Source organism: Enhydra lutris, unplaced genomic scaffold, assembly GCF_002288905.1.
Source record: "Enhydra lutris kenyoni isolate GAN:26980312 unplaced genomic scaffold, ASM228890v2 scaffoldscaffold1, whole genome shotgun sequence".
Classification (NCBI taxonomy): domain Eukaryota; kingdom Metazoa; phylum Chordata; class Mammalia; order Carnivora; family Mustelidae; genus Enhydra; species Enhydra lutris.
The window spans coordinates 69,442,377-69,455,349 of NW_019154085.1; the positions used below are offsets into that span (position 1 = coordinate 69,442,377).

A 12,973-nucleotide genomic window follows, 5' to 3' on the forward strand; every position below is an offset into this window, starting at 1 on the left:
AAGGAAGATTCTGGTACATGAGAGACCATGGCATCTAAGGAAAGATCTGTAAGATCTTTATTACCCATGAAGAACAAATATATCCTTCGTTTTAAAGTCACCTCTGAAAGAGGTGGGGACTAGATTATTGCTTCTTCAAAAACTGAAGCCTAGAAATCAGTGCATTCTGTAGCTGGCATGGAGAATGTGATTCCTGACCCTTCCATTTTTGTTGTTAGAACCAGGTCAACATCATAATTCAATATTGAACTTCATTATCTGTGTTTTTTTCTGATTCCATTTTTCTTACATATAATGTTCATGACTTGGAGATAAAGAACAAATCAGTATCTTCCCATCATCAAAAATATGAATGTTCTACACAGTCCTCCTGGACAGCACAGGCCCATGAAACATGGATGCTATAGGGTGGGAGACCTTGGCATTTCTGGGCTTCTAATACAGTGAGAAATGTCAGAGTCAACAGTGAAACTGGTTTTCATCATAGAAATGTACACCCCTGGGTCTGACAGTACCTTCTCTTAATTTACCAAAACATCTGTTTTCTGCCTAAGACCTATTAGTTTCCTAGACTTTTTACTTCTATGACCAGCATTAGTCATTTAGTGACTTGAGAAATTATTTTCTAGTAGACAATGATTTTTTAAATCAGCTCTCAAGTGTTACTGCCTATGAGCAGAGAACGAGAAAGCCACATTGAAATGTGGGTGCTGGCTGGATACTGTGCTAGGTGACCAGCTCGCCAGCCTTGGGGTCCCTCCTCAAATCTCTGCTTTAGCAAAATTTAAACTACTATGTTACATAGTTCTTGTGAGACTCTTACAGGAGTTTACCCACCATCTGTAAAGAATATCTAAAATTTATACAAAGGTGAACCTAGAGATTAAACTTAGACAAAGCCGAAGTCCTTTCGTACTTAAGGGGAAAAGTTCCATATAGCTTGTCTGGCAACTTCTCTGTGTCTTCTCTGGGACTGAATAATGGGACTAAAATAGCTGGTAACACCAAGTGAGGACAGTGTGGGATTACACTTGTCAGTTATATGTAAATGAGTCTAATGTCATCATGTGACTTAGTAGGGGTGTTAGCAAAGAGGACAGTGATGATCCTATTGTCACATGTAAATATATCAAATCAACACATTGTACACCTTAAATTTCCACAATGTTACATATCAGTTATATCTTAATTTTTAAATTATAAGTTCATTTAAAACATAGACTTTGGAATTCTAATATATTCAATTAAAATTTTTACATTTCTTACCATTTTCTATTTGAAAAGTGACATGAATATCACAAAATCTCAGCTACCATCTTAAATGTGCCAGAGAGCTTCTGTTTTGTTTTTTGTTTTGTTTTGCTGCAGTTACCGCTCCTAGCCTTTATCTTGTCCTTTTTTTCCCCTGCTTTTGTTTCCCTCACCAACTTTCTGCTCTTATCGCCTCCTTTTTCTAGAATTCCATTGTCCACTCATCTTTCATTGCTCCCTATAGAAACAAGGGGTAGAAAAGACATAAAGGATAACAGATGTTGACAAAAGATGTATGGTGTAAGGTAGACAAAGAAATGACCATATGTGAGTCCTGCACACGTGGAAATGCCCATGGGTAGCTCATTAATTATAGGTATTTTTTAAATATGCATTGTGGCTAAGGTGACCAGCACTGTCTCTTTAAAATACTGTACTTTTTTGTTCACCATCCTAAGACGTTGAGTTCTGATCTCAAGCTTGTGAACATTATTATTTTTAAGATGTAGTACCTCTATGTACAGTCAAACTCAAATCCCCCAAGCCAACGCAGAAGAACCATCGACCAAGAACAAATGAATAGATACTCTTGCCTTTCTAAAGCTTTCTGCAAAAACCTAATTTCTTTTTCTGCTCTGCTTTTCTGTAGATTCTGTTTTAAATGACTTTGTTATGATGCACTGTGTTTTTATGCCAAATACCCAGCTTTGCCCAGCCTTGGTGGCCCAATATCCTTTTGTGGTTTGAAGTCTCTATTCCCTTGAAGACACCTCACATCTATCTGGTCATTATCTCATTTCATTCTCTGAAGGTAAGTCACAGCCCAGGCAGGGTCATGCTGTCCACCACTGTCAAACTGAAACACCCACAGTTTTCCCCCCAGCGTAGACACCAGCCCTCTCTAGCAGGTTTGGTCATGCTGTGTGTAAGGATTTCCTCCCCATTACCTGTGTAGAGAAATGTGAGCCAAGTTACCTCAGGAAGGTGATACATAACTGGGAGGTAGGTTAAAGAAAGTTATGGAGAAGAGTATTCTTAGAGAATTCTTAGAGAGTAGGGACAGTTCCCTGACCTTGGAAACAGATTCTTTACCTCTGCAGGATACCTGACAGCATGACCTGGGGCCTGCCTGCATTCTTCTTCCAAGGTCCAGGATTAATCCCTTTGCGCATAAATACGGGTGACCATGATGGGGTAGCTTTTCTTTCACACCTGTCCTACTCTGTCCTGTCCTCCAGAAACCAAATGTATTCCTTCATTGCCATTTTTATTATTATCACACTGACTGAAGTCACACAAAATTGGAAATTCTAATGGCAGTTCCCCTGGGCAGCTGGAGCGCTGACTTTGTTTGGGGCAGCTTTTCAGTAATCTGTTGAATTGACCAATTGGTGCATGGTATCTGGCACAGAGAGAGCATCCAGAAAATCAGGTTGAATAAAAACGGTGAATGTTATTGAGTTACACCCTCAACTTCAGGGGTCATGGGAAAGTATATTTTCCAATTCTGCTTTATATTTAAAGCAACAAAAATTTAGACCCCAAAACACTTTGACTTTTTGAGTAGTTAAATCTATTGAAGGAGAATGGCTTTTTTTTTCCCCTCTGAGCAATCCAATCCATGTTGCATGTTTTTCTTTTTCAGAATTATAATTGCCCTACCTGATGCTCATTTTCTTGTTCACTCATAATTCTCTTTGAAGTCAACAGAATGTGTGAGGATGGGAGATTTGAGTTGAATGTGTTATTCAGAAGCAACTGCAAGAGTGAGATTTGGGTGTTTATTTGCCTGGAAACTATCTTTCCAAGTAATGACAGCTTAATGAGACTCACATACATTATATATTCTTTCTGGCTTATATTCCGTTCTTCTCAAGTAAAGTTAACACATTCAGGATCTCTCTGTGCTCTTTTAATTCCACACATGGTAATCGTTATTAGACCTTTGAGACTTGTTAAAAGAAAAAAAAAAAACCACCACTGAGTTCAGACTTATTTTTTTCCAACAGTTAGCGTATCGATGAGGTTAAAGCCAACAAAATGCAAAGAAGAGTGAGGGAATATAGCAGGCCACATCATGCCATCTTTACAAGTAGAAGCCCCAAGTCTTTGTTTTTCCAAATTCTGCTTTCTTCATTTATTAGCTTGTTCCGCTTTAGAGCTGATTGAGGGCATTCATATCACTGATCTCTGTTTTTAAAATAGAGGTTCCTAGAGGGAAAGTCCATGCTATGTCCAGGTCGGGAGGTGTAGAGAAAATGGTAGTAGGTAGAGGAGAGGAAGTCAGGAAGGTGAACGGTGGAATCAAGGGAGGCCTATGATATCTGATCTTGATTCTTTTCTCAGTAGACGGAGGAAATCCCGGATGGCTGGGTGTCATCTAAAGTACCTAGTGCCCTCAGATCACCTCCTTTGTACTTGGCCCTACAAGAAGTTAGATTCTCTTCATTGCTGTATTTTGAACCAACTCTTTGTGTGTCAGGCATCTTGCTAACAACATTGACCCACATTTATCCTTCCAGGTGTCTACTGGGTTAGTATTAGCATTGTCTTACAAATGAGGATTCTGGGACTCAGAAACAGTGGGGTGACATACCCAAGGCAAGTGGCAGCGTCAGGATTCATCCAGGTCATAGGATTCTGAGCCTGGAGTGCGTCACTTTTTTTCCTCCACATATTATTTCTTTAAGAGCTTATCCTTTAGAGTTTAAGAACATTTCTTGACAACGCGTTGCAGGATACATGTTTATCTGTGTTTCAGTTGACTCAAAGCAAAGTAGACCTAACGTATTGAAACCAAATATATGAAACGTCAGTAGAACTTTTCACAATCATAGAAATATTCTGTTTCTGCTAGACCAGGATCCACTAGCCTTGAAATTCGCTACTGTGACTGAGGAACTGAATCTGTAATTTTACTTAATTTTTGTTAATTTAAATTTAAATAGCCATGTATGGCTTGTGGCTACCATATTGGACAACATGTCTAGTCCTTAGATGGGAATGAGAGCCTCCAACAAAAATTGCTGTTCTGTGATGCCGAGGGAGGGTATCCCGGGGATGCCAGGGGCTTACCCTGCTGTAGGCTGGCCAACAGAAAGGACTCGGTCCCTGAAGATCATGGCAGTGCTTCTATATTATGGTGAGGACTCAATTTTTAGTTCCCCTTTCTCTGTAGGAACATCTTATGTGGGCTTCTTATATGGGCTATGTTTGTTTGGTCATAACATAAACCAACTGTGACTGTCTTAAAGAATATAGGAATTTCTCAGAGGGATTTGGGGTCACTCAGAGAATTGAAGGGATCCTAGAAGAGCCCAGGCTTTCAAAAGGGGCCTTGGGGGCAAGAAATAAAGACCTGCTTTGGGGCCAAATCTGCTCCAAGCATCCTGGGCTGATTCCCACATCCCTAGGAAGGAGGGTCGTGTTGGCCTAGCTCGGGTCCCTGCTGACATCTTGGTCAAAGGAAGGCAAAGCACTTTCCCAACAGTCCCCCAGAGCTTGTCCGTGAAGAAAAAGAGAGGAAGTGAAGAAATAGGTGATGAGCAGACAAAACAACTAGTACCCATAAACTGCTAACACCTCATGCACCAGCCACAGGGAGAAATCAGGTAAAGCTGAGCCAGTGGGTTGACCCCCATATTATTAACATGAGAGAAGGGAGAGTAAAATACTTAACCTCGTTCCATTAAAGCACTTGCATTAAAGTGAGTTGCTTTGGCTGAGTCTTTTCAAAGTACTTAATATCTGTGACTGTGCCTAGCAGCCCTATGAAGAAGTCAGTACTGTCACTGCTCTTTTTCCAAATCAATAAACGAGGATAATGAAAAATTATGATTTGCTCAGAGAAAGGTAATTACTAGTACAGAAAAGATTTGAGCCCTGAGCCACTGACACCTATTTCTGTCCTTAATCCACATTGTATGTCACCTCCAATTTTGCTTTTAGTGTGGAGGAAGATGGTAGAACTCTCTTTAACATTAATATCTCGGGCCTTTTATACGCTAATGAGAGAAAAATCTCTATTCATTAGATATGCTTGGAACACGATTTCACCTGATGAATACAAGTGCTTTCTAATGAGTTTTTTAAATTATATTTGTTCAATTTCTGTACTTTTCATCTTCAGTTTCTTGAATCTTTTTAAGATTTGGGCTTAAAATTCAGTAGAGTTTTCCACTGGTCTTTAAAAAAGAAAATAAAACCACCTATAACCCCGTCAGGTATTACCATTGTTAACATTTTGGTATGTATCCTTCCAGTCTTTTTTCTTCACAGGTAGATATATATTTTTATTTTTTTTTAATTTTTTTAATATTTTAAAGTATAACAAGAGAATCATACTGTAAGTGATTCTGTGTGCTTTGTCATTAAAAAATATTTTATGAGTAGCTTTCTCTGACATTAAATATTTCTCTACAAATTTTTTTCAAAGTATAGATATCTTATAAAAGTGAGATCATGTTGTATATGCTTTTTTATAATATTTTCTTCTTCACTTAATAGCATGCTGTGGGTATCTTTTCAGACATATATGTGTATGTTTATATATATAAGTGAAACTACATTTTTTTTAAAGATTTTATTTTATTTACTTGACACAGAGAGAGAGATCACAAGTAGGCAGAGAGGCAGGCAGAGAGAAAGAGGGGGAAGCAGGCTCCCTGCTGAGCAGAGAGCCTGATGTGGAGCTAGATCCCAGGACGCTGAGATCATGACCTGAGCCGAAGGCAGAGGCTTAACCCACTGAGCCACCCAGGTGCGCCTACATCTTTTCTTTTTCCAACCAGTTCCATAAACTCTTATTAAACACAATGTGTCATATAGTGCTGGGCAACAAGGTGACGCAGATGCATGAGAAAAACATCCTATCATTTTCATTAACTCATAATATTATCTGGTAGATTTGTCGTAGTTTATTTTCTTAGTCTCTTCCTATTGGATATTTACTTTTTTTTTTTCAAAATTTTTTTCCTATAACAAACACAATGGGAAGAATCAACATCCTTCCAGCTCAATCTTTGCCCACATGTAAGGTCATTTCATTACTTTAAAAGTAGGCAAGGAGTAAGTAATGTTTTAATGCTTTTGATGTTTACTACAGCATTGCTCCCCTGTTGTCTTAATTATGTGTTTTATGATTAAACTCTAGCCAATTTTTTGTTTTTGTACAAATGCATGCAGGCCTTAGTTCAGTTAAGTGATCACAACTAAGTTAATATTATTCTGAATTTTAATAACTATGTCCTTGATTTGGAGCATTTTTTGTATCATTTACTTTATCTTTCCAGCACCCAGCCCCCACATGTGAGACATAAAAAGGACTAGTGTGATATTTATTTCATTTTATATGTGGGAGAAATCAAGACACATGGAGCCAAGAGAGCACCTAAGATCACACACATCCTGGCAAATGTTTAGAGAAACTCCATGTAGCCCCAAATAATTCCAACTGCAGGGGACATTGTCCTTATTATCAGTGCCATCTCAGTGGGTCAGTCTAGCTACTCTGTAACAGGCTGCCCTTGGCCATGGTTTGTTCTCATATTGCCCAAAGTAGACAGATTCAAAGAGAGACTTCCTGGGGCTTCTCAAACTTTAGGAAAGAGAACAGGAAGCCTATAGCCCCAGTTGCCAGTGACGGCCTTCCTACAATGACTAGTGGAATAAGTCATATGTCAAAGCTGAAATGCATGGAGAGTCAGGAAAAAAAAAAAATGGTTCTATGATGGCATCACTGCACTTATACCAACCCTGCAGCTTACCCTGCCGAAGATTCCTTTTTATGTCAACAAATACAGGTCTTTGTGACTCGGGACAGATTGTCATTACAGCTGAAAGCATCTTGAGTGATCACGGCTTATATTTAAATTCATAAAAATGTAAATACAGCAATAATTTTGGCCAAATATTTTTTCCTAGTGTCTTAATTTCTTTTGGCTTAGTATACACAAATTCTCTGCTTTTGGCATGGAAAAATTTTATTTCATTTCTTGAAGCAAAGAGGAAAAAAGTGAATACAGATTTGCCACGAAGTTTTAGCTAAAACTACTTCTCTCTATATTGTATCCCTTATACAGAGACATAGCAAACACAATAGCTCCTTTACTGAAAAGGCAGAACCTCCATCATTTATTTCACTATCAAATTGAGCTGGGACATTCTCTTTAGAAGTTGACTGGAGTTCCCTAGGAGGAACTTTTTTCAAAATTTGCTTTTCTTGTTGATGATTTACAAAACAGCATCGGGTTCTTATTCTCTAGATTAAGCCAAGTTTTTAGGAATATTATTTAGATGTCTAAGGAAAATTGTCAGCTTAAATTTTGTTGAAGCCAAATTTTACCATTGTAATCCCCCAATTGTTTCTGTAAGCATTTAATCCATATGCTACTATCAGTGCAATTTACTTCTGCAGATATGCAACTTAAGACTTCATTTCCAATAAGGAAGACTTGCTTTGATCATGATATGATGTGTCCTCTTTCTCAGAAAATGACCGTGATTCAAAGATAAGCTTTTTCATAGATAAGCTTCCTCCTTGCCTTTCGAAGCATCTTTTGAGCAAACTTCTTCCTCAGATATTCCATCAGATATTCTACAAAGTATTTTATACACATTTCTCAGCCTCATATCAACACCATTGGATGTGTACTCTTTTTACATGAGAGGATGAGACTGAGGAGGGATGTCATTTTACCCAAGTTCCATTGCTGGCAAGTGTTAGAATAGTAGTGGGTTGAACCCAGCAATGGGTTGTTAGTCCACATCCTACTTCTCTGGTGGGAATACTAGCCCCTGAGTTAAGACTAAAAAGAATAGCCAAGAACTAGAGGCTTCTAAAAATGCAAAGAATTCTGAAAATCAATGAGGAAAAAAAAAAAGTCCCAAGCAAGAAAATGGGAGGCACATAAAGAAAAATGACAACACAGAGAGTGGTCCTGGGAATTTCAAGTTCATAGGCTCACATAGACACAGGAGCAGCTGATGTGATGGGAATAGCATTACAGTTAAACCCAGAGAGGCCAGGTCTCATGGAAAGTTCCCAAACCACCCATTTAAAAAATTTCACTTTATTTCTAGGGGGCGGATCAATAATAATGACGGTGACTAACACTTGCTGAGCGTTTAATATGTCTGCAATACTGTTCTATATGGTATACCAGTATTGTCTCAGCTCATCTGTAACAGCAGTCCTCTGACATTTACTGATGAAGAGACTGAGGTTCTAAATGGCTGATTAACTGACCGACGGCTTCACGTTTGTAAGTAGGGAAGCGGGGAGATGAACCTAGGTCATCTGATTCGAGAACTTGCCTTCCAAGCACATGTTGCGTGAAGGAAGGGATCGATTCGAAGCCCAGAACGTTGGGATGCTCCACAAAGGGAAGCAGAGTAGTAAAGAGACCCCATAACACGGTGGGAAAAGCCCAAGGTCTGAAGTCAGAAGACCTGTGTTTAAGACCTGAGTCTTAAAAGCTGTAGTACTCAGCAATTATCCTTGACCTTTCTGAACCCTGTCTGTATAATAGGGGTAATTATACCTGTCTTGCCCAGTTCATCAGGTGGATGTGAGGATCAAATGAGGCTCTGTGTGTGAAAGTACATTATAAACCTTCAAGCCCCTTATAAGTAGTGCCCCATATAAATGCATTATTGTACCACCATGAAAGGAATCTAGCATCATGTAAAGAATATACCAATGCTTTGTCTAGTCAGTGGGCAGATGACCCCCAAAGTTTGTTTTCGGCTGCAAGCAGCGATCTTGTATGCAAAGCAGGGCTTAAAAAACAACAACATTGAAGGGTATCAGTTTGAATGTTGATAAGTGTTTTATAAATAGCTGCATAATTAGCATGTACTTACTGCAAAAAGTATACATAATATTTTATTCCCTGTTGTAGGCTGTAATGAATCTGCCGCCTCTCCGTCCTAGGAGGTTTTCACTTACTTTCCCCATGATAATTTTAATATGTGGAACCATTATTAGCTGAATTAAGAATAAGTAAATGAGCAGTAAAAAAAAAATACAGAAAAATTACAGGTGCCTGTGGTGAGTAAGATAATAACTAGGTAAAAATATATGAAATAATTACAGTGTTTGAACGGCACAGCCGGCATGAGGAAAATGACTCAATGGAATATTAAGCCCGCTGTTGGCAGGGTAGAAAGACTGTAGCCTACACCGTGGCCTTCACCTCTTCAGATCCTCGGCCCTGATCCACACTGAAAACAGATTCAGTTTGTCCTCTGTCACATTTGAGTGATGCCAGAGGAACCGGTCCAATTCAACAAAGAATTTAGTCATTCTGAGAGGCTGTGTTCCTATAGATTAAATACCCAGTAACTAAAAGATTCTGTTTCAAAGATGCACCTAATATCTGGTACTTGTGTGGACCTAGTTCCCGATGACATTGAATATGAATGTCCTTAGAATGTATCCATGATCTGTATTTGACATCTTCTATTTTTTTAAGATTTTATTTATTTATTTGAGAGACAGAGATCAAAAGTAGGCAGAGAGGCAGGCAGAGAGAGAGAGGAGGAAACAGGCTCCCCGATGCAGGGCTCAATCCCAGGACCCTGGGATCATGACCTGAGCCGAAGGCAGAGGCTTTAACCCACTGAGCCACCCAGGTGCCCCTGTATTTGACATCTTGACAAAACAGAATTTCAGATAATTTAGATAAAGCTTTTAAGGAGCCATGGTGTTTGTCTGTTTTTGAAAACTGTGTTATATATAGCACTCCAAATAGTGTAATTGAATTAAGGTAACCAGTCAATCAACAAACATTTGAAGCTTTTTATGATTCCCATTTCTGCTGTTAAGGATTCTGATTTAATGCTCCCAGATGGTGAAAAATCTTATTACCATAACAAGAGAAACCTCAAGTTAGGATTTGAATCCTCACGAATGTTTGGTTAATAGTGGCGAGTCACTGCTTTTTTTTTCTTTTTATGTAAGTTCTGTGCCTAACATGGGGCTTGAACTCACAATCCCGAGATCAAGAGTCCCAATGTGCCGCCTCCTGAGCCAGCCAGTCACCCCCAAGCCACTTTCTTAATCAGGAGGTACTGTTGGAACTATGGCAGAGAGGATCTAGTTCAGACATTAGGAATCCTATGCCTTCCTGACCATCAGATTGTCAGGGAGCTGCTGCAATTAATTCTTGATTTCCTGTATGTGCTTTGTCTTCTTTGTGGATTTTTTGGGATCAGTTTCCGCATCTCAGACTGATTTCCCCATTATCCAATAAACTTCAAATCCCCTAATTCTGCTGCATAATACATGTTAGTATAAAGAAATGTTAATATCAGACAAAATGTGACAACAGAGACAGGTAAACAATGTGCTGGGGAGAGGTAAGAGAACTGAGTTCTAATATCAAGAATTCTTTTGGTAGATTTGGAAAAATCACTTAAACTCATTCTACCTCAGTTTCCTTACCCTCTGAAATTGTGGAGTTGGAGATACAGTCAAAGGGCTTTTGCAACTCACAGATTCTGTGATTCTGTGAATCATCTGAAATCCACTCAGTGTGTCAGTGATGACTTTGGCCAACATTGACTATTAAGGCCTTTTCTTAATTATATTTAAGATAAAAATGTAAGTAATTTTAGATTCTCTTACAGACTTTTTTTTTTCATTTTACTTTATTTTATATCTTTTCAGTGTTCCAAAATTCATTGTTTGTGCACCACACCCAGTGCTCCATGCAATATGTGTCCTCCATAATACCCACTACCAGGCTCACCCAACCCCTCACCCCCCTCCCCTCCAAAGCCCTCAGTTTGTTTCTCAGAGTCCACAGTCTCTCATGGCTCGTCTCCCTCTCCAGTTTCGCCCAATTCACTTTTCCTTTCCTTCTCCTAATGTCCTCCATGTTATTCCTTATGCTCCACGAGTAAGTGAAACCATATGATAATTGACTCTCTCTGCTTGACTTATTTCACTCAGCATAATCTCTTCCAGTCCCATCCATGTTGATACAAAAGTGGGGTATTCATCCTTTCTGGTGGAGGCATAATACTCCATAGTGTATATGGACCATATCTTTTTTATTCATTTGTCCGTTGAAGGGCATCTTGGTTCTTTCCACAGTTTGGCAACTGTGGCCGTAGCTGCTATGAACATTGGGGTGCATATGGCCCTTCTTTTCACTTCATCTGTATCTGGGGTAAATACCCACTAGTGCAACTGCAGGGTCACAGGGTAGCTCTATTTTTAATTTCTTAAGGAAACTCCATACTGTTTTCCAAAGTGGCTGCACCAACTCGCATTCCCAACAGTGTAGAAGGTTCCCTTTTCTCCACATTCTAACACTTGTTGTTTCCTGTCTTGTTTCTTACAGACTTCTATCTAACACTTTATCTCTCTGTGTCTTTTTCACCATGAATTCAAGCAGCCATATTGCTTCTTACCTGAACCCAACTGTCATGATATCAGGAGTCATGGCCATGCTTAATACATGTATGTCCTTATCATTTGACAAAATCACGGGATTGTGATGTAATTTATTTTCTCTGCTAACTGCACTTAACATAGACACTAGCCAAGTATATATTTCATATAGTGTGGTTAAAAGTATCTTATGTGGGGGGAAAAAGTATCTTATGTATGTGGTTTCCATTGATTATCCTTTCTAAATGGTTGCTTGTCCTGGGGAAGTGCCAGGTTTGTATTCCCATGAGACTTTTTCCATCAAGTGGTTAGTGGGTTGTTCTGGTTTTAGCCAAAGAAGGTAATGGTTTCTATGACCTTCCTGATGTGTTTGAATTTATGAACAAACTATATTTGAAATGTTACTCTTTTTAGGTTTAATTGTTTTACATCATATTGAGACAAGGGACCTGGTGGGATGTTATTTCCCACCCCTAGCCCCCAGCTGCTGTCTGAAGGGAATATAATTTTTTCCTCTCTCTCCATCTTTTTTGTAAATGTTAAATAAAATCTAAAAATAAATCACATAAATCTTCTAAAAGCTGGGGAAAGTGTTATGGGAATCAATAGAAGCCCCAACACATCCTCTATAACCATTTCAGGTATCATCAATTACATAAAGTCTTCTCTGTGTCCCTTGAGAATCTGATTCAACAGACTGTTCTGGAATGGAACAATCTGTTGCCTGTGGAGGGGCAGAATGCTTGAGCATATGCCTGGATTCAGCTTATAAAAGTACTACCACCACCACCTCCAGTAACATCTATAAAGGGAAAGGGAGACTTTATGAAACAACTCAGTGCTTCCTTTTATTTTTCCAGAGGCAAAAACACTTAACTTTCTTGAGAAAAGAAAGCAAGCCTTATTCTAATCCCTGTGGATTTGGCCATTGCTGGATCCCAGGGGCCTGGGGAGCTATTCATTAAGAGCAGAGGACACTCAACTCTGGTTTAGGTATTCATTGGCTCTGGGAAACTTAGAGCTTAGGCAAAGGAAAAAAAAAAAAAAGAAAAGAAAGAAGGAAAGAAATCTCTTTCTCATCAGGATTTTTGCTTCCCAGATGCAATCATTCTCAATAATTTCATGAACCCAAGCGCTAACGTCCAGTCACTATTGGAGAATAGGGGTGATGACAATGGAGAGGGCCCTGTCTGGGTTTATCAGCTCTCCATTTATTTGCTGAACAACCTTGGGCAGATCCCTTCTCTCAGTTTCGTCTGTAAGTATTTAGAGAGAGCGTTATATGATCATGTCAGTACATGGAGCACATTTATTATAAACTAT

General features: G+C 39.0%; 1 protein-coding gene across 2 annotated transcripts in view; it reads left to right on the forward strand.

Moving 5' to 3' along the window:
• The window catches only part of LOC111158917 (Rap guanine nucleotide exchange factor 4), a 296,800-nt gene that overhangs the window by 245,977 nt on the left and 37,850 nt on the right, over nt 1–12,973 (forward strand). For both annotated transcript variants that reach the window (XM_022521284.1, XM_022521347.1), the window contains one exon: nt 1,901–1,979. In XM_022521284.1, coding sequence (XP_022376992.1) covers nt 1,901–1,979 — 79 coding nt within the window. The remainder of the gene's footprint in view (nt 1–1,900; nt 1,980–12,973) is intronic.